At 31.5% G+C, this 23,845-nt stretch overlaps 1 protein-coding gene across 1 annotated transcript in view; it reads right to left on the bottom strand.

Annotated features, from left to right (window-relative positions):
* Positions 1–11,894: 11,894 nt before the first annotated feature.
* The window catches only part of LOC147072911 (zwei Ig domain protein zig-8-like), a 268,289-nt gene continuing 256,338 nt past the window's right edge, over positions 11,895–23,845 (bottom strand). The window contains exon 7 of the mRNA XM_085945862.1: positions 11,895–14,310. Coding sequence (XP_085801988.1) covers positions 14,150–14,310 — 161 coding nt within the window. The 3' untranslated portion in view covers positions 11,895–14,149. The remainder of the gene's footprint in view (positions 14,311–23,845) is intronic.

Raw genomic sequence — 23,845 nt, forward strand, 5'->3', positions numbered from 1 at the left:
GATGCTAGCGCTGACTTTAATGGACGAAGTGTATGAGCTACTTCAAGCAGCTCGTCCATCGTCTTCCATTTCTCTTGATTAACCCTTATCTGATCGCTCACGGTGAGTAGGTCATAAAAGGTTGAAGCCAGGGTTTCCGACTTCATCTCCGGAAGGAGTACCTCGGCTAATTCCATCTTCTTCAGGAGGAAACCATAAGCTCCCTCTTGAGGTCCTTGCTCTTTATGTTCGAGCTCCGTTCGTTGAGCACGACGTCTTGAAGGCGATTCGAAGTGCTCTTTCAGGTCGTTACTAAACGACCGCCAACTGTCCGATGTGTCAATATTCTTGGCCCAAGTCTTGGCCTCTCCTTTGAGCTGACGTATAGCCAACTCTGTCCAATTCTCAGCTGGGTACTTCACAGCTTCGCAATATTCTTTGCAGCGTCGGAGAAAAAGCTCAACGCTCTGCTTTGGGCTACCCTCATAGGTGGAATGGAGTTCCGGCTTAACATGGCACGGGGTACATACGGCTGGTTCTGGTGGTGCCATTTTTTGTTTGGGAGCCGACGTGCTTACTTGCAAAAATGAATCCTCTTCGGGGAATACTTACGCGTTTTGCAAGCCTTCTTCAAATATAAAGTCTTCTTCTACACTCGGACCCGGAACAGGGTTCGGCATAATTTCTTCGAATTCCTCCGTCCCCTGGAGTTGGAAGAAGCGGACCTTCGACCGTAAATTCATATAAAAATTCAGCTATCGATTGCGCCAATTTTCAGCTTCCTACGACCACCCGTTCGTCCGCAATCGACGTTTAAAGCTTTTGGAGGGCATGCGCTGCTTGTCGCTGATAACCCTGAAGGCTTGCAACTCCCGTTACAAGCGTCCAATCTTCTCCGTTTAAAATCTTATATTGTAATAGGTACAGGCCTTCATGTACCTATACCCATGACGTCACGGTAATTATGATAATTATCGAGATTTTAATGTACAAAGTAGTATAAATTTATTTTTTCCAAAAATTTTTCTCTTTGTCTGGGTTCTTGTACCTATACTTGTATGGTACTCAACTTTAATTTAGAAAAAAGCTTAAAAATTCACACGAAATTTTTATTGTGCATTTTATTCTTAATTCTATTATTTCCGTTACGGTGAGTAACACAATTTATTTTTATACTTTCTTTATGGTTTAAAAGGGTCAGAGAGATCCTTTGGATAGTCTCATCGACATACTTTTGCTTAATGTCGGTATCTGACTCTAATAAATTACCAAAAGTATTTATTTTATTTAGTCTTTCCTTTTCCAAGTATATCAAGAAAAGTATTCTATATATAGTTGCCTTTACGTATATATTCTTCTCCAAATTATATTTTTCAAAAGTATTCATCACTGGTTCCTCGTTAATGCGAGTTACACTTTATTTCATTGTACTCACATTTATAAAGTTGAGGTAGATCGCTCTTGTAGCTCCGGTATAAGGTTCTTAAAACCTCTCAGGTAACCACAATTGATTGATACACTTCACAATATATTGTTTTTAAAATCTTTTAGTAGATCTTAGTTGTAGGATCGTTCAGGTTTTCGCAACCTGAAGATGCCGCACGCATTTGGGCGCCATAATGACATGACCCGGCTCACGGCTAGCTCAATAATGCTACCGGGCCGTCACTGAGGAGACTAGTGATGAACTAGGAGAGGTGGATCTCCTTTGTAGTATCACAACTTTTGAATTCCCGAATAAAACTCTCAGCTGGTGTGGTGCCGAATTTATTCAGGTACTAGAGTTCACGGTCACACAATAAGGTTAACTGTCATTGTTCCCGTAATTAAATCTCATTAAAGTATCAGCAAACTATTTATTTGTTCACTATAGGATCTCTGTGAAATCTTCCACAAGTTCCCAAAAAGTCACACCTAATTCAGAGAATGTATACGTAAATATTCTTTGAATATTTTTATTTCACAAAATATTTTTTTTTGTAAGAAAAATTATAATTTATTCTTCGGTCACATAGTATCGGGTTTATAAAAGAATAAAATTTATTTTATTGTTGTTTATAACGTTTATTTATGTTCACCGTATGTTTACAAATATTTATTTGTGTTTACAAACTTGTTTACAAAAGGTTTGTTAATGTTTACAAATTTATTTACTAAAATTTATTTTTATGTTTACAAATTTATTTACTAAAATTTGTTTTTATAATTATGTTTACTTAATAAAGTTTCAAAAGTTTATTTTAAAATTCCGAAATGATTTGTAAAATTTATTATTATAATCTGAATTTATTAATTTGTTTTTATAAAACAAATCCGATCACGTAATTTATCCCGATTACGTCACCTCGTACGATGCGTAATGAAAAAGTGATTACTCCGCGAGCTCGTCACTACCGGCAGATACGAGTTATTCGCGTTACTTTTTGCCCGTCGATGGGGACTTACTGTATGTAAAATTCACGAAAACTACTGAGAACCATGTCTCATATCCGCGGTAGGACTGCTGCTTTGTTGAAGATCGCTGGTGAAGAGTGTAGAAACTAATGATTTTACGGGAAAAGTGGTCGCCTTTTATACCCTTCGGATAGAGGTTTAACAGGAAACAGTCCGTAAGGGATAGCAGATGTATATCTTTCTCTCACGGGATAAATTTACGTATATCTCCCGTTCCTGACAATTTTCTAATAGAGATATCTTCTATTTTAGTCGGGTTAAATTTACTCTACTTTATTTCCGCAAAATTAAGACTTAATAGGGGCGTTTTAAGCACCCTCTAGAACATGTCCCTTAAATACGCAGTTACGATGACGTAAGCAAAATAGTTGATTTTATATGATTTTTCGTGTTCAAACGAAGGGGAAAGTTTCTAGCTTTCCAACGAGGTATCGGAATAGGCATTCGGGTACTAAATAAGGGAATGGCAGTCTTTAAATTTAAAATGTCAAAACGAAAGGTTGACACCCATGTACTAGTCCTTTCCACCACTCTTGGCCTTTTTAGGCCAATAGAATTTTACTAAGTTTTAATAAAACTGTTTGGAGCCGCAGAAACTTTCTCATTCGATATTTACCTTTCGGACGAACATTATTACGTGAAAATACTATAATATTATACTTAACATTTCAACTTAAATATATAAATGCTTAATCCTATCAAGATGTTATACATAAGTAGTTACTAACTGATTTAACCTTGTATGATGACTTTTATGTAGTAATTTGAATGCAACCTTGAATCTATTTTTGTCTCGCGACGTGAACCAGCTGGTCGGTACTTTTGACTGAAATAGATTTTCTTTAAAGTTCAAGGTTGAGCGATAATTCGTAATTTTAGTTGTAATATTTGATTCTTTTATTACTCAGGATGTGATTAAGATTTATTATTGTTTATGGGTAGAAACCCATCTATACCAGAATCTTAAGTTTTCCCAATTGTTACTTTTACAATATTCATTACAGTCAGCAAGTTATAGCATTAACAAAATCTATAATTATAATTACGCGTCTATAAACATAGATACGCGTTTACAGTATTTTTATAACGGTAGTTAGCTTCTATCTTGTATTGATAAAATTAGTATAAAAATTCTTTATTCACAATTATACAATATATAAATTCATAAATATTCAATTTTCTTTTCCAATTTTCATACACTTCCATTATTGCTATAAAAGTTATTGAAGCATGTACTTGCTAAATTTTACGTAAACAATCTCTTCCATAACTTATTTTCTAAGTTTAATGGAGATTTCCCGGAAATTATTTTCAAAAAATACATCGCGCTAATCTACGCGACGTGTCATCTCGAGGCCTGTGGTCACAGCGCTCCGATTACTCTTTAGCAGTCTCGATTTTCGGAGGCGAAATTTTTTACGTAAAATTTTATTACATTTACAAAGAAAAGGTTAACAACATACATTTTACTTCCTATTACTAAACGATTACGCTACTGGTTACCTGTGCATGGTCTCTTTCGACCATTTCTTCCCTGCTTCTTCCATAGTTTAGAACCATGGGACTTATATATCCTGTCTGAACCGTGTCGTGAGGTTGTCGCAAGGCTATTGAGAAGTAGAATTGACTACAAGGCTAGATTTGTATAGTTATGTCGTTAAACCATACTCTGCCATAAACACTAACTGAAGGTCGGCGTTTTTGTTCGTGTCATTACGTTATTATTGCCTTATATTTTATGGTCATATTTATTATTAAAATTTAGTTTATTAAGTTTTCAATTTTTCCTTGTATATATTTGTGACTAATTTCTAGTATTAATATTTTTTATCTTTATTTAAAAAAACATCGATTTTTTAAAACGTAACTGTGTATAACTTGAAATCCTTATACATATTATTAAAGTGTTTTTTTTGATGATGTACAATAAATTAATGAGTAGCTTTATAATGCCATAAAAAGTATTTGAAAAAAATATGATGTAGGCTATTTTCGTAAACGTCCGTGAAAACAATCAATAATTCTCACCTTTTCACACTCCGCAGGTTGTTGTCATCCCCATGGCAACCAATTAATGAATTAATTATACTGCTAACAAGTGAACGTAAAAGTTGAACAGTTCGCTAAATTTTAAGTGATCAATCATTCCGCTAATAAGAAAACTTTGTTGCCTTCCGTGCCTTTCAGTTTTAAACAATGTTATCAAAATTGGAGTTGTACCTCACTAGCTGGAGCACATAAACGTTTGTAATTAAAGAAATATTATATACACTTGATATGTATAGCAACAGCCCGATGGAGAAAAATATTTTTATTTAATATTTGATGCATACTTATTATTAATTATTAAAATATTCTGGCGGAAACGCTTGAAAACGTAGACTTTACCGGAAGTTCTATATATAATATTTATTTATTTAAAAAAACATTGTGGACTTAATAAAGTAGAATGCAAGACGTTCTTAATGTGAGATTTAAATTTAGATAAAATCTGGTTCTAATCAAACAAAGTTAAATACAAATACATACTTGTCTAATATATAGCAAAAATTACCCTCACAAGACAGAAGAAAAATACATGAAAAATGTTGTACAATAAAATTAAATTTCAAAAACAAAATACACAGCACATGACTGATGTCTTTGGGGAGCGCATTGACTAGTCTTGTACCTTACGCTGATGGTGCCAGATAAGCTATATAAACACAAGGAAACGGTTCAGACCCAGAATAGCTTATGGCTGAAACTAGAGTTGGATTTCGGGAATTCTCGATAAATTTGCGAGATTTTCCATCCCGAATCTCGAGAATATAAATGTTTAACATTTTGGGAAATTCCGGATCTCGAAAATCTTTTCACGGGATTCGGGATATCTTTACTATCAAATATTAATTGAAAAAACGATTTTCTATATGAAATAAGTGGACAGAAAACACAAAACGTTCAAAGACTGATCGGGGCATTTAACACAATTAATTAATTTTGTGTCTTAAAAGCGTACGCGATTGTCAGACACAGCAGTTGACAGTCTGTGTTTTTTGAAATTCTATTTTAATAAGTAATGTTTTGAATTATTTTGTTTTCCTACTTCTATTTTGTTTGTCTTCTTACATAAATAAAAAAAATCATATTTTTTTGGAATTTGTCTGTTTTTACACCAATTTTATGATATTTACAGGTTTTTTTAAATTTCCCGATATCTCGATAAATCTCGAGAATTCTTTTCGGGAAATCCGAATCTCGAGAATTCAAAATTTCATCATTTCGGGAAATCCCGAATCTCGAGATTGATATTTTCTCGGGAAATATCCAACTCTAGCTGCAACCACGTAGCTAATTGACAGCTTGTAGAAAACTTCATAAGGATTCGAGATAATAGACCTATATTCATGAATTCTACGCACAAACGAGACCTAGAGTGTACGTAATATGACATTTGGATTCCCTAATTGTTAAGCTTGTCGCATGATGAATCCTAGAAGCTTACTTGTACGTAGAACTGTGTAGATTTTATATGCAAGTGAAAAGATAATAAAGAGTCAAAAATTATGCCAAGATCTTTTGTCAAGGATTTACGCTTTAATGAACAACTTTTTGACATTATATTTATATTAAATTAGGGTTCTCGACCTAGAAAAAGTAATACAGAAAAACTTGTAAATATTAAATTCTAGTTTATTCATAATTAACTTCGTTGCAGTATGAGACATAATATTATGCAAGTCTGTTTGATTTTATAATACTATTTTAATATTATTAATTTTATTGTCTATGATCCTGATTCATGAAATATCACGAATCGATAGCAATATTTACAATACCTATCGGCTAAATGTGGAATGACGCTAGCAGTATTAAATACATATCATTTTATAATCAATAACGTTTATATTATAAATGATTTTATAAACATACTACGAAACTCTACCCATGTCCACAAAAATCGCAACACTTAGCTTTATATACTTTATACTCGTAGTTGTCAATATAGTACATTTTTTATAACTAAAGATATCACTCTACTTTTCGGAAATTTCTCTGAATTCGAATTTTGTAAAACACGATATATCGATTTACTGTGTCATTGATAAAAACCTGACTTCGCCAATTTTAATGCTACCTGAAATATTTAAGGGATATGCATAAAATAAGAAAGATTTTATAAAAGGGTATTTTTAGACGCGAAACGTTTTTATTGTGAAACGCTGAATTTAACGTCGGATGTAATATTTTTGAAAAGGTATTTCATTTTTTTATACACTATTTTACATGGAAAATATGAATGTGATACAATACCGCTAAAAAAGCATCAAAGTGATACACCACATATTCACATAATCATTATTATTGATAGCTTGACACCTCAGGATGGATTCTAACATCCTACAAGGACTTCGATATCCACCTTATTCTGCACCAGTTCACTTCGGAAATCGCTACCCTCCAGGTATATAATATAAATAGAAATACATAAAGTCTGAGGATAGGGTAGGTAATAACTGTATTCAACTAAGTTTATTCAGATATTTTCATATTCCACCAACGTGAGAATGGGTTGAGGTGGGTGATATTTTACTAATTCTTGAAATAGAGTCTGCTAATCTACATGCGACTTCAAGTTGACAGAATATAGCTCCGCCGCCATACCCATGCGGATTCCAAATCCACTGGAAATATCACCATCTTCGGCAACTATTATAGCACCTAAGCATTTGGACAGTAGTAGTAGTGCATTATATGAAGACCAAATGTAGTCTGTTCTACCCATCCATGCTACATGTGTTACCTGTGCTCCTGTATGGCTGTGAGATGTAGGATCTTACTAAGCTGCAAAGAGCTTTTGAGCTTTGAGAGTCGTTGTCTTCTATGAATCTTGGGGTTACATTTGCACGACCGCCTTATAAACAATCGAGTTCGGCAGCGGATACGGCAGCCCCCGATGAATGAGATAATCACGAAGAGATGATTCTCGTGGTTGGGACATGTGTTCTGGATGACGCCAGAGAGTTGTGGCACGGTCTCAAGGATTACGTCACTATGGCCGACCGTCCATTACACTACTGCAGTAATAAAAAAGCGCTCTACATGTCTGTCAGTGTGAAAGGAGCGAGAATTGTAATTGTATTTGCCTTATGCCCTAATGCTGGGACGTGACAGGGTGAAAAATCTTTTTTTTTTCTTCACAAAATCGCATGTTGTTTGTGTGTTTATTAGTTTCAATTTTCCAAAACATGGAAAGACTTACTTGCATAATACCGTATAAAATCAATTATACAGAAAAAATATAGAGAAAGGTGTTGAAATAATAAGATTAACTCGTTATAATAATTATCTTTCAACATCACCTGCACAAAGTGCATTCACGTTGTCAAAGCAACGTAACTAACTAATGCATTAAATTTTGTACAAATGACTGAAGTACCAGCTGATACAACGAATGCAGCGCCAGGTGGAGACGACGCAGACTACCAACTGAAGATGGCATGTGGATAATAATCTTTCAGACAGTTATATTAAACGTGTAATGTACATTGAATGCTAATGCTCTTATGTTCTTCCACACTATGTTGTCTTGTGAATAATTAACTGTATTTCAGCGTATGGAAAATAACATATTTAGTATTTGATTTGATGCATATTCTCGTTACTACAATGATACTTTAGGTTACCCAGCCATTGAAACTGCAAATATTTCAGTTATTATTCACTTCGTCATCTTCATATTTCGGCTATTCCTAGAATTATCAATATTACATGTAATTAAAATGGACATTTGAAACAGAATATCGCATTCTATTACGAGCAAGAGAGATAAATCTAAAAGTGTATGCGACAAAGAGAGACATACTCAATTATGAGAAAGATAATATTATATCTAAGTTAAAGGTGATATCAAAATATTATTATTATAATCTGTTGGCTGTAAAAATGTATAGAAATACTCCAATGACTTTAATTAAGTTTTGAAGTATTTTTAATCATTTTATAGTTAAGACGGTACTTCAGTGAAACGGCAAATAATTTTCAACTATAGATGCGACGAAATTTCGGACTGGCTGGCAATCGGAGAGCGAAAGTCGAGCTGTGAACTCATCAATTTGTTTTGTGATGGTGACGGAGGAATTAATTCTTAAATCGTGTAAAGATGACTAAAAAACGTTACCCATTTACTTGAAAAAGAAAATTTGTCAATGAATATATTATTATTATTAGTAATAGAACAATAAACATAACATTAAATGGATGCGTGTTGAATTTTTATGACAAATTATGTGTTGTTCTGCACGCGTCATTTGCACAATCTTCGCGTCGCGTAGTCACGATCGTTTTAGACCGTGCCCCAGCTGAAGTATAGCCTTAAAAAATAGCAATAATGATTATGAAACCTTATTAGACTTATTAATGTTACCAAAATAGGCATTTTCTTTTTGCCTACTACACCCAATATTTTCAATCTTGTACGGTAACCCAAGGTGACATTACCGGAACGGATGGAATTTATTAGTATCGTAAAGGAAAAGTTAAGTAAATCGTTACTACAATTATCGTATGTATTATCAATACATGAATACTACTATAATAATGAAGTAGTGACTAAGAAGCCGGTATGATGTGGAGATGATGGTGTCTACTTAAGAAGGTAATAATAATAAAATGATATTATGACAGATGAATCACATACCCACTAATATCAACATCGAACAATAACGAAGAAATCATTAAATAATGTTTGATGTTATTTAGTTTTAATATTTTAATGAAAACCTGAACAAAAAGACCAAAAGTTTTCAAAATATTTAAAATTAACTATGATTAATTTAACAGTGCAGTAAAAAATATATTTTTTATTATTTATTATAATAATATTTTTGAAAACACTTCTGAGAAAATATATTATATCCAATCTCTCAGGTATCGCGCCTACTAAGCTAAAGGAGTAATACTTAATTACGACAAATTTTAACTATTAGCCTTTTTAATACTCACTGAAGCGCTTTCTAAATTGAGATAATATTTGTTGTCAAACTAAGAATGCTTTACATAACAATCAGCAATAAGTGTATGCATGCAGGATCCGGGAGTCAGAAGAACCAGCAGTCCGGACCAGCTAATCATCAAAGGTCAGTAGTGCCTGGACTCACCCCTGCTTCCGCTGTCCCTCACCAACATCCAAATCCTCAGCCTCCCTTCATACAGTCCACAAAAGCGCAGCCACTGAGTTTGCGACTAGTATTTATAATACCATATTTCGAATTATCCTAAATCAAAAAGTGGTTGTGAAAAACCTTTTCGAGGGTGGGCTAAGACTAAGTTGTTATTAATTACCATAAACAATCGGTTGGGCTTTCAATATGGGCAAAATTTAGGGTCCATTCTTCATAATATTAATCGCATTTTTGTTTGGATTTTACCCCAAAATCATTGTGCATTAATGTATCAAAAGGAAATTTATGACCGTTTCGCTTAAACGACGAGCGAGCACCAATTTTGTTTATACTAAATGCAACGGGACCGCTGGATTTATCGTCTTTTGTTATTATACCATTTTCAAATGGCTCGTAAATTTTTCCGTTTGCAAATATAAAGTTTCCGGCCAACTGTTATTTATCGCGTTGCATGAGGCCGGACGTTTAGGTTTTATTCTCATGTTGGCAGTGCATAAATGTAAATATCGATTACCTTTCCTAGAAGCCAAATTATAGAAAAGTACAATATGTATTTAACGAATAACGTAGACATCAAAATGGAATAGAAACACCGACATAATGAAGAGATAGATAGACCTTGCGAAAATGAAAATTGATCTTGAAAAAATAATTAATAATATTATCTGCTATATAAATAAAATTATCTATTCAAGTTTTTACAACTTATTTTTCACGGTGGCCGCGCAGCTTAAGCTGTTTTTCAATTTTTGTGTGAGTCAGGGTATGGACCTTGGCTGACATCCATTTCTCGTAAAAACAAAATCTTTTAATACAACCTCTACTCTGTGGAGGCCCATATTATGATCCTATTAAGATCGGACATGGTTGGGAATGATATTATTAAAATATTGAACCTCTAGAACAGTACTTATCCAACGGGGGGGGGGGGGGGCGTAGCTCCTGCTAGGGAGCCGCGAATATTTCAGTATTTCAAAAAAAAATTAACATAAAAATGTGATCACTGGACGATACCTGCTACAAATCAGTTAAAACCTCGATGTCGAATTTTTATACGATCACAATATTTAATCTTATAAGTATGGATAATTAATCTACTAATATTTATAAATTATTTATGTGAAAATATGCAATCACACTCCACTCATTATTTTTTTGAAGTATAAATTTGAAGCTAATTTTTTTTTTAATTTTTGTTTTACAAGCAATAAAGCAGCTTAAATGAATTAATGTTCTGTTATTTTTAATAAAAATGTACCTGTAATATTAATTAATGGTAAATAAAATACTGTGTCACTAAAGACTAAAACTTTGGGAGACGGGAGCCTCGGATTTTTTTATGATTTCGGGGGCCCATGGTATGAAAAAGTTTGAGAAGACGTTAATAAAGAAGTTAATAAAAAATTACATTATGTACCTACTCGAAAAATAAATAAGTACACAATATTATTATATTTATTACACATACATAATTTTATTTTAAAACACCTCAATTTTTTTTGTATTATTCATGTATTATATATTTATTTTTTGACCATGACGTCCGATCCTAATAAGATTATAATATGGGCCCCCACCGAGTGGAGGTTTGTGTCAACAGATTTTTTTACTAGAAATGGATGTTAGCAACTTGCTCAACTTATTGAGTACATATTACTCGGTTCATACACAAATTGTAAAACTATATTTGTACTGCCAGGACCAGGGTTCGAACCTGGGAACCACGACGTACCATATAATATATATTATATACCATACAAAATCAATGGAAAAAAATATTAGATATAAATTAAAGGATTTCAAGTACCTATTACACATTTTATTTTTTTATAAAAATCGTTAAAATATTAAAACCATGAATTTATCAAAAAATCTGTACATTAGAGAGAAGTTAATAAAATAAATTTTAAAAATAAACATTATCATAAAATATGATATACCTAATAATAAGATAGGATTCTGTAATGAGTTCGCATCGTATAACTTTTTTTAATGGTAAGTTTATCTCTGAGTTTAAATAAAAATACATTTTTATTCCTAATATTTAAGATAGGTAGATAATTATTTTTTATCATTAAAATAATTAGGTACTTACTTTAAAATGTAAAGTAACAAAAAAAATTCTCAAATTTCAAGTTTGTATTTTTCCGCTAGTTGCTTCTGTAGGTGAAGTATTCGCCTTAATATTTAGTAAATAAAATACACATTCATTAGTGTAATGTAATTTTATTGTAATATTTACATAGATTTTTTTTACAATATCAAATATCATTGATACATTATTATTATTATTTCTATAATTATAAATCTACAATCTTATAATTTATGTACATAACATTATTTTGTCTTACTTTTTACTAAATTGACTTTCTATTAATAATATACTATTTTGTACTCGGATACTAAACTCTGTTTAGGATTAATCGGTTATAACATGATATGACCAGGAACTATTTTTTATGAACTTAATTATTGTTAATAGATAAAATAAATAGTGACTTTTCCCAGCTAGATAACTATTTAAAATTAATAAATACAATTCGTCGATGAGTCAGTTCATAAATGAATAAAAATCGAAGATGAAATGGAAATCACTATGCAAAGACTAGGTGTATGCTATAATATGTGTATCAATTAACCCATCGACGTAATCAAATACAAAGGTTTCAACTTATTGTAGTTTTATATTTTAATTAACACACACTGTTTACCACCACCACCTATTAAATATTAAAAAATATTTACATATATTTACAAATTTCACACAACAAAAAATCACAAAAAATATACAGAAGTCTCCAATTAAATCATATTATATCGCTTCCTGAAAGTTAAAGGTGATATAATGTCATGGGTCCCATGTTCGAATCCTGGGGCCTTATGTTAGAACTTGCGAGTTGAAGTCGCTCGGTCGACATGACGTCATATGACATCATTGTGACGTACTACCGGAGTGATAATAGCATTCGAGAAATTAACGCTACTAAAATACTGGCGTTATCCATTGTCCTCATACATAAATAGGTGTTTCAGCATAATAATATCTATGGTGAGCAGTGTGCGTTGGGCGGCTTGCCTCGAGCGTGTATTGGCTTACGTCACAATTACCTCATGTCGTCGGGTGACTTCATATCACCAGTTATAACATAGGCCTGCTGGGTCTGAAAAATAAGTCGCAGTCAGCGTATGGGCTTAATATATTGAGCAAGTGGCCAACATCCATTTCTTATAAAAATAAAAATCTGCTAATACAAACCTCCACTCTGTGGAGGTCCATGTGATCCTATTCAGATCGGACATGGTCAGAAGAAGAAAAGTAAAGAATGTGGGATAAGTTAGAAATACTAGTTTCGAGATAATTAAACTTTAATGTCTGTTTCATATTTTTTTTTGTCTAACACTATTAACTGTGGGATATTTCAGTCATTCTACTGTTGCTTTGAACTTACGGGATGTAAGCAATATCGACTGGCATACTTATCTCAAAATCGACTTTTTTTACTTAACTAACTGTAACTTTCAGGTAGCAATATTATGTATTTGATTAAGTTTATAATATAACACAAATATTCTGTACAACTCATTATTAAAAATATATTTTCAGTATCTGATGTTCTTTAATATAATTACATAAAGTATACTTATATGAACTGTAATAACATTTTCATTTATAAATGGAATAGGGTGAATTGGAGTAAGTGTGGCATATAAACTAGCGAGATTGTATATTAAACATCTGGGTTTATTAGTGATGATAAAAAGATGCTAAATAATATACATTATATTTCTCCATAAAAATCGTTTAATAAATATACATAATTTTAAAAATCATAGCTTTCTTAAACGATTGTAGATTATAATTTTAATCATACAGCTTTTACTTTCAGATCTCATTTTTAAACAATTATGTTATTAACATTGTTATATTGATTTAAATATCAAAGTTGAAAGCATTTTTTTGTGGTATCTAAAACACACTAGTTATAGTAGTTATTAAAAATTGTTCACAAAAATAATTAGTTAAATAATATGTGGCTTAATGGAGAGAGCAATCGCCCGGAAATTTAACTCTGCGAGTTCTCACTCGGTCCAAATAAAATCTAAAACTTTCTTAATAAATATCTTACTAATGTAATTCATTTTTTGTTAATATTATGAAACCATTTTAAACTCAACCTCACGTTAAATTTATAATCTGAGATAACATCTGTCAACAGCAACCGGTGCATAATTGTAAATTAATGGATAAGATATATGAAAGTCCATTAGAGTATTATTACAAAGTTTTTGTTTTTATATTATTAATAAAACTGTCATATGTTTTGACTTCCTTTTATTACAAAAGGAACAAGCTTAACTATAAATTTTATTAAATATATAGTTTGTTACTTTTACGGTCAAATTAAGGCAGTGTAATTGAGTAATGACAATACATTTTTATTACGAAAAATATAATCAATACACGTATTTTTTTATGTGGTCTTACTTACCTTTAGTCACTCTTTTTTATATGAAAAATCATTATAATATATTTTTAAATTATATGAAGGTTATGAAATGAATATTCTGTTCATAGTTAAGGTAGTCAAAACTATTTGAGATAGTGTAAACGGGAGTCCCCACATTTTAGTGAATATTGTATATGATTTTGACGACGAGTTAGGTGAGGCACCGCTTGCTTGGTCTCTCTGCATCGCCTCTGTGTGTTCGCCTGGAATCAAATAGAAGAGGAATAATTAGCAAAAACGTACTTTAATATTTCTGTTTGATACCTGGTACGACACTGCATTATATATTTGGCGGTAGATTATCAGTTGGAGGAGAGAAAGTCGTGGTTGCTTGTAGATTTCATGGAGGGTTTATTGATAGTTACAAGAATACACTGAATACAAAAATAACGTGAGATTATAATCGAGGGTAATGGTATACTGGTGGGATCGATGTGATCAAGAAATTGATTATATTAATAAACTGAGACTTGATTCGAGTGGAATGATGATTTACTACGTCAAGCGAAGGACACGTGACAATAGTAGTGAGTCGCGTGATGGACTTGATGAGTGAGGATTCATACATAGTCCTTCCAAGTTATACAAATGCAATACTTACATATAATATTACAAGATATATTGTCGCAATTAACAAATCAAAACAGACCCTACTTGTCTAGTTATGATTGAGAAATTGCTGACGATATTATCGCTTTATTGTTTTGTTTTGATAACAAAACGTATATATTAAAGGGTGTCAATAATTTAATGCCTAGTCCAATAAAATCAAATGGCATGTTCATGTCTTTGACTCAGTATAAATGGTGAAGTTAAAAATTATCTAATCACAATTCAGGAAGTAATTTACAAAAGTGGTACCTATACTTTATAAAAAAAAAAAATTTAATTGACAATACTTGGTCTACCTTCTTGAGAGTGAGTGCTAAACATTATATGATTTTCACAACTCTCCAAATTGAACATCAAATTATTTGAAAACCCAACAAAAATGGGACTAATTTATGATAAATCCAGCAGGTTTATTTTCAAACGGCATCAAATCCATTTAATCAGACAAAATCTTGCTGAATCCTATACATCATAAAGTTAATCAGAGAGACGACATTTTTGTTTTGTTGATAGTAAACACAAACTGATTAGGGAACAAGAATGAAAATATTCAATTTTTCACTTTATCAAAAAGTTGATTTGACCGAATTAGAAAATTATCTCCTGAATTATTATTCAACACAGTGCAACGTATTTATTAATAAATTCAAAATTAAAGTATTTTAACATAATAAGGAAAGGTAAGGGTAAAAAATGTTGATAGTTTGAAGTGCAAAATAATTATAATTATCATTATAGCAATATTTTATATTAGTGCGTTTCGCCACCTTGGCCTCATTTGGCCTCCACTTTTATAATATAATAAAAGATCCAAATAATAACACTATTCATTCATTTATTTATTATATTATTATAAAGTATTACCCAACCATTGGAAAATCATGGGTAGGTACCTATTTGAAATTAAATGATCTTTCTATTACGTTAGTAAAATAATTGCAAGTTATATAATTTATCAGCTAGCAAAACTATACTAAAACCACCACCAAATTTTATAAATAATTCACTTTGATTTTTTTTAAATTGGTAATTCAACTAAACAGCATGGCTTGTCATAGTCGATTAAAATTTTCTAGTTAATTAAAAATCTCCAAAGTACGCCATAAAGACAATGCCTTTATACTGAAAGCTTCATTAATGGCATTAAAAAGTTTTCATGTTTTCGAATATTAAAGCTGCAGTTAAGGCCTTCACTTTATTTAATGGAAATCCGCAAAAAGCTCGTGAAACAATATTGATGGTATTTTTAAAGCTTGTTAAATGATAACGATGAAATAGTGTCATTTAACAATAAGTGTACTGGATATGAATATTAAATTTATCTTTTAGATTACTTTTTAAACACCTATTTTGTATTAACATTTGGTAATTAATGCTTATTTCTTAGAGCAATAATCAAGTATCTGTAGAGTTGATATTATAAACATACCACATAAGCGTAAAATTCGATGGTTTTGACAGAAAATATGATGTAGTTAGAACAACGACGAGCGAGAGAAAACGGTGCAATAAGCTCTAAAGCTCGAAAGAGCAGATGGAATTAATAATAACGATAACAGTAATAAAATAATTATAATTAATAATAGGATAATTATTATCCTATGCAATTAGAGCGCAATAGAAGAGAACATTCACAAATACATTAAGTAATTTATCGAAATCTTTTTGTAAATTCATTTATTATTAATGTCTGTTTTATTTTATATTATCTTCATAAACCATTTCTTTTATTCAACGAATAATTCACAAGATATTTATGATGTAAAATTCCTTATATTGAACATACATAACTTGAAAACACGTCAGATATATTGTACCTACTAGAAAAAATCATATTTGAAAATTTGAACCCGTATATCCAATGCTCGTATCACGCCAATATGCTTTAACGAGCCTCCTACCAAATTGCGATAATTTAAACTAGTAGGTCCTACATTAAATGCTTATCAAATTGCGTTATTATTGATAATCGGTTTTTGTGTTTTAAATCAAGGAATATTAATTAGTTTAGGTACCTTAGGTAATTAATAGGCTCGTAGCTTAATTGGTTAAAGCATATTGGCACGATACCAGTGGATATACGGGTTTAAATCCCGTCGAGCATCGTATTTTTCTCAAATCTGATTTTTTCTAGTGGTGTTCTCAATATATGTATGTATGTTCAATATATTATCTTATTTGGAAAGGTGGACGAAACCGGTACAATTATTTATTAAAAAGTCGAATCAGTACAAAAAATTGCGTTTTTATTAAAATTAATAATGAGTTTTGGAATTAAAGAATTTACCATTAATGTCATTGGATAACAATGAAATAAAATCATACATACTTTCACATGGCACCTTCTTCACATTAAGCACATTAATAATTAGCTGCGATGGACTAAGCTTTTGCTGATAAAATTTAAATCAGACGACCTGTTAGACAAAAGTGCTTCAAATAATACTCCCAATGAAAGTATCCAGTCCGTTCGGATTACAGCAAAAAGCTGATATTTTAAATTAGCATAAGCGGTCAAAGAATTATTGCTGCCTCAGTGAAAAGCACATACAATGTGAGGTATTGGAATGAACTAATTTATACATAGGAAATGAAAAATTAAAACTGAACCGTTTATATGATATATCAGTTTCTAATAATCTGTAAACGGTTTTTTTTACCGTGTATAAAAGTGATTTTCAAGAAGTCTATATTACTTGGACCTGAGAAAATCATGGATTCTTAATATTTTACCCATTCATGACCTTTATTATAATATATTAGCCAAGTAACTTTCGACACAGGATGAAAACACAATTAGGTAGTCAAAACACAAGCTTAGATCTTTCATAGATCGATTGAATATTAAGTAAATGTTCGTCTTCCATTTGTAATTACTGGCAGAAAAGTATGAGGAAATAATATCCATTATATAAAAATAGTACCATGACGTGTTCGAACATGTATGGCATTAGTGGCTCTTGGAATTAGGTAACTTAAATTTAATGTCTTGGAAATTATTTAACTCAATCTGACCATATGAAATTATATATCATATTATATAATTTATACTGTAGCCTAAATGCTAGAACAGGGGTGGCGAACCTATGGCACGCGAGATGATTTTGCATGGCACGCCAATATTTTATGTTATAAATTTTCAATGTTTTAAGAGAAAAAAATGACCCGTTAAAAATACAAAAGAGTTTTACAAATACATTTAAAAATAATGTCGACATGCGTATTTTCTTAGATTTTTAATATTATTTTTACGAATAATATTTACCTCTCGATGATCAAACGGAAACAACGAAATGCGTAAACAACAGATCGCATTGTATGAAAAATAGCATGAGAATACGACAAATTTCAAGAATAAGCATTACGTTGGTAAAATAATTGTAAATATATAATTTTAAAGGTCGGTCTTTAGGCTTTATGTCACACATAATATTATCGCACTGACCTCATCAGGCGGCGGGAGAAGCCGTCTCGCAAACCTCTGAATTTGATAGATTTACAATGCTTGAGACCAATCAGGTAATTAAAAATAAAAATATTCAATCAACAAACCTGATTTATCATTCTAAATTTATCGACATTCGTTCAAATACAAACAGCCGATTGCTATTTTGCCTCAAACATTATCGCTAAAAATGGAAGAATATATAAAAGAAGCCCGGTTAAATTGCTTCCGCGAAATCTTTAAATATGGAAAAAATTATTCAAAGAATAAAAGATATAAAAAGGCTAGAAACACGGCGAAAGATAGAATCTCAAGAACTCAATTTAAATTGTAAAACTTTATTAACAGAATTCTTGAAAAAGTTTTTTTTTCATTTTTTCCCTATGAAAAACTGCTCGGCACGTCAGACAGTCGAAAAATAATTATGGGAAATTTTGGCACGCGTACGTAAAAAGGTTCGCCATCCCTGTGCTAGAAGAGACATTTGCCCACATCTTTTAGCTGACTTATATACGGTGTAAGTTAGCACTCTATCATTATTTTATGTCACTTATGACGATATCTGACATAATATTATGGCTTTTTAAGATAGTAATATTAAAGTGCATAATATAGATTTAAATACACTCATTATGCAAAAAAAAACATATTTTTCTATATAACGTTATCACTAGATCACTATATTCACTATATGTACTTCATTTCAAAATTCAATCGGCTGAAATTCAAATAATCTACTGAATTATGTAAGAAAATTGATTAATAGGGTAGTATTTATGATATCAGAAAACATTGTTTAGGCGTGAAAAATCACGAATTTTATCGAATTAAAATTCCATCAGGCTGGATTGTATACAAAATCTGACCTTCTGTTATAGACCATATTATACTAACTTAACCTTCCCCGTTCTGTGATGTGTAGAATACGTTACAAATATTCTAAATATTATTTTATATTGCAGTCAATATGAATTTCATACACTTAATATATTTGGCGATTCTTAAAATCATCAATAAAGTAAATAGAAAATATTAATTATTTGGTTTATTATGTAAAATCTATCTGGGACAACAAGTGTCTATAGGTGGATGTATAATTTTGATGAAATTGTTCGCAGAGTAAAGCTAGACTGGAGTTCTTTTGGCCGCCTGAATAATGTCTTCAAAAGTGACCTTCCACGGTGCCTAAAGCGCAGAGTGTTCAACCATTGTGTGCTTCTCGTGATCACATATGCGTGTGAAACATGGACTCTAAGTAAAAGAGTGATCCTGAAACTTAGAGTAGCACAACGTTGTATGGAGAGGTGCATGCTGGGCATAGCGCGAAAGGACAAAAAGAGGAATAAGTGGATAAGGAAGCAGACAAGGGTATGCGATGTAATAGAGTTTATTAAAAGCCTTAAATGGAGATGGGCTGGACAGATAGCTCGAAGAAGAGACAATCTTCGAAGGCTGATGATGATGATGATGATGATGTAAAACATGAATATTTTTTCTATTTGAAAGTGAACTCATCTGACAATAATAATGAATTATAAATTGATGACTGTAGTAAAAATTAAATTAAAAATCATTCTTACATACCTAAATATATTCCTAAACTCTTTTTGGTTGTAGGAACCTTTGAAATAGTCTGTAAACTTTCGGTTCGATATGGTAAAAATTGGGAAATAATTTCATTTAAGCCGCATTAAAAACAGTTTATACATTTATAATTATGTCAGTAATGGTTTTTTTTTATATAATGTATACAGAAATAAAAGTATATCACGCGTATATCAGTGAAAGCAAAACTTTACAAATATTTCATTTTTTTATGAATGGTTTAGGTGATCTGAGATGTTTGATACCAAAATGTGGTAAACCTCATTTTTTTCAAATTTTTACGGTACCTTTAACCACAATAAATTTAATTGAAGTGATATTTTTTTAATAAATTTCTTAGTACGGACGTGTGCATGTATATTTGGAATAGGTTATATCGTGAAATAAGTACTGTAACGTAATGTAACAACTTAGAATAAAACAGAATGTATTATAATAATAAGAGAAAGGTTAATATATGTAACTACTATACACGTTGAAGGTCGACACAGATACGACTTGATTTATTATCAATTTTCTTTAAAGCATACGCCACTTTCAAAATCATTCCATTTTCTTGAAACTCTGCTCGTTTTTACTCTTTGTACTCGTTTGAAAGGTTTAAATCGGACAAAAGTCTTAAACAAATGTTTATAGGAAGATAACTGTGACAACGGGAAACAAATGAAATCAATTATATCATTAATTATCGTCTTTCTTGCATTGTTTTGCACAATGATAATTGATTAATTGAAACGTCTTCATTATTAACTACCATGAAAAAATGTTATCTAGTTAAATTTGTAGAAAGTAAAAATAGTCAATAATTCATTCTTGATACGAATCAGGATATCGCATTGCATGTACTTTACTCATTGCACAGGTGGACATAATTATATGGAAGTTTATAAAAAATAACTACCTGTCACCTACTGATAGCAATATGAAAGAAAATCAACTATTACTTAATTTCAAATTGAAGGATTGAATGTCTTTAGGGTAGGGTCTAAGTGCCAAAAATATCTATAACAAGTTTTTTACTTCAATACAATCTATATATGCCAAACCTAATGATATTATGAAGGATCTAAGTTCCTAATGCTACAATTTTTGTCACACAAATACATTGAAATATGGGCGGGGTCTATGAGCACTAACATGCCTATCTACATAGAACGTTTCAATATCGTCCTTGTTGAAATATTTTATTCTTCCTTTGTTTATTTTATCTGTAGAATTATGTAAACTTATCATATTATACTGATGTTCTTCTGTAACTTTCTAAAAATAAAAATGTAAGTTTTCATATATGTATGGTTTTATTCTTTTTTTGTTATATCTCAGTTTCACATTTCTGGCACTTAGACCCTATATACTTTCAAACCTTAAATTTAACTAAATATATTTTTTCATTATATATTATACGAAAAACTGAAATTATATATACGTGTGTTCAATGATTTAATATGTTTTTAATTAACTATTTCTTTTATTCAACAAATAATTCACAAGATTTTAAGAATGTTCGATGTTGAATGTTGAATAAGAATCTTTCGATTATGTTCGTTTCCAGGTTCTTTTCAGTGCCATAAAAATACAAAAATATTATATTACATTTTTACCAATTGATTAATTTCAAAAAAACATAACCGGTCTCGTAGCACATATACCTATACATGTGACCGTCATCGGATCCATGTGACCCAGTTCTCAATTATAATATTATTTATTAATTTTCATTTTCACGTAGAATCAGCCAGTATCCATTTATTGCAAACTCAATGAAATAAGTTACTATAATAACGAAATATTCATTAAAACCAGCAAAATGTCCAATTATCGGATACCCAATAAAATAGCTGATCCGCAATTTATTGAAAACTTATTTCAACATGTTATTCAATAATGCGTCCGTCAATAAATAGTGGATCCCAATTGATTGGAAATGACAGTCTACGTTAAAGTTCCCACCATCACTCGTCATATATGCACAGCCGTAGATATGCACGACCGCTTTCCATGACGCTTTAAACGTGTCTGAAAGAAGTGATTTTAAGTTCTCATTCCGTCCCGAGACGGAGCCGCACGGGACTGATGCTTCAACCATGCACCGTAGTGCTTAAAGAAGAAAGTTAAGAAAGATTTTTTTTTTGTTTTTAGACTGGCTCTGCTGTCCGCTGACGTTAAGCTCCCTGTGTACTCGCATACTGAGTGTCACGAATTGAAATGGATGCGTCTACAGAGGAGTCGAGACTATCCCGCAAAGTTGGCCTCGGTTGCTATCAGATCTCCATGTCCAATTGGGCCCGTGTGAGGACGGACCGCAAGATGGCAAACAGCTCCGAGTCTATCGTAACTTTCCGGACAGAGCATATTTCAGTTCGATCAGTACCAATCTTCATGTCACATTGATCTCAGTCTCCGTATCGCACAGCATCTCATCCACGAGCCTCGAACCTCAGACCAGTAACATAACTCTTCGCTCCCCCATTTATCATCTCTTACAGCGGTTTCGTTCCTTTACAACGAGGCCGCCAAATACATTATTGAAACAATAAGTATTTGTGTTTCTTAATAGTGTATTATTTTACCACTTTGTTTAATATTCATAAGAACTGTAGGGGTCAATACCCTACCATCTGCATGACTTAATTTATAATTACAATGTACCTTGCAACATAACAATGTTGAAATAGTAGAACAAGCGATTTATGTGAATCAATCAATTTTTAACAGAAAGCTAATTTAGCAAAATAATTATATTAATCAACTATTTATAATTCACAAAACATCATGATATGCACAAAATTGTTTATATGAAAATCAATCGTGCCTAATAATTAAAAAGTGCTTAATTGTCTAAAATTAAAATCAATTATTTATAATTTACAAACAAGCTATGCATTGCACAACAAAGCATGATTATCAAAGTAGCGATAACAGCATTTTTTATTGTATCGAATCACTATAAAAACACCCAGTACATGAAAACAATATTGTCAGTCAGTTATCAAAGATTTAACCGTAAGGTTATCGTTTCACTTCGCCCGGTCGACTTCGCAATTCACCAGAACTTATACACGCGATTTCACTCAGCTAAATTATAAATCTGTAAACTTACCTGTAATAATTAAATTGATATTTATTTGGAAGGAGATAATAAAACCAGGGTTCATTTCATTCACGCATCAATCTTCTTATTATTGGAGTCAAACAAACCTACCCTCCGGTTCCTTATACCATCTCACTTCCGATAGAACCATATTTTTAAATATTAATAACAATTTTTTCATCCGTTCTCGTAATACTGTCTTAAACTCATAAAAATGCGGGGAAAAAAGGTCGTGTGCAGTAAAACTTGTACGTATGTATCTATTTTATCCAAGTTTGGGATGGGATACATGAACTTCTCCCAGCGGAATTATCACGCAGAAACAGTGACAAAATCTTGAGCAGCCTATACCATGAGATTGCTCAAATAAAGACACTTTTTCATGCAGTCGCCTCACGCTACATACTATATTTCGTTTTCGTTCAATATTATTGACTGCACACAAAATTATTAGCTATTTTAATGAATGTTTACATAAAGTTTTTAAATACGTAAACGAAATGAACCGTAGACATTTTTTATTAAATATAATGATTTCTCTGTAATTGATTTTACGAGTAAAGGCGGCATTTTATGCTGTCGCTTGATGGTTCATACTTATGTGAACGACGACTTTTATTTGTTTGTTATTCTGTTATGTTTTTAACAGCACAAGAAGTTATAAACTACTTCATTCTTGATTACAATATATTTTTTAATATAGGTACTGTACGCCGTAAAATAACATGATATTAAGTGCGTACAATATATTACATACACGTTCATCACTATTATTTTCAATTGAAACAGCTAGCACAGTAGCTGTCTATCTAATTTCATAACATGTTCATAATTTCATTAGCTAGTTTGACATTTACTACATTATGGTTAAAACTTTTATCTTAAGTAAATTATAAATCTGAAGTCACGAGTATATTCACTTAGCTAAAATGAGATTTGTCTATTTTGTAAAGTGTTGCGGTTGATTAAATTTATCTTCAGACAA

This window comes from Rhyacophila brunnea, unplaced genomic scaffold (genome assembly GCF_057557595.1).
Source record: "Rhyacophila brunnea isolate RB1 unplaced genomic scaffold, BYU_Rbru_1.0 scaffold_19, whole genome shotgun sequence".
NCBI classification, from domain to species: domain Eukaryota; kingdom Metazoa; phylum Arthropoda; class Insecta; order Trichoptera; family Rhyacophilidae; genus Rhyacophila; species Rhyacophila brunnea.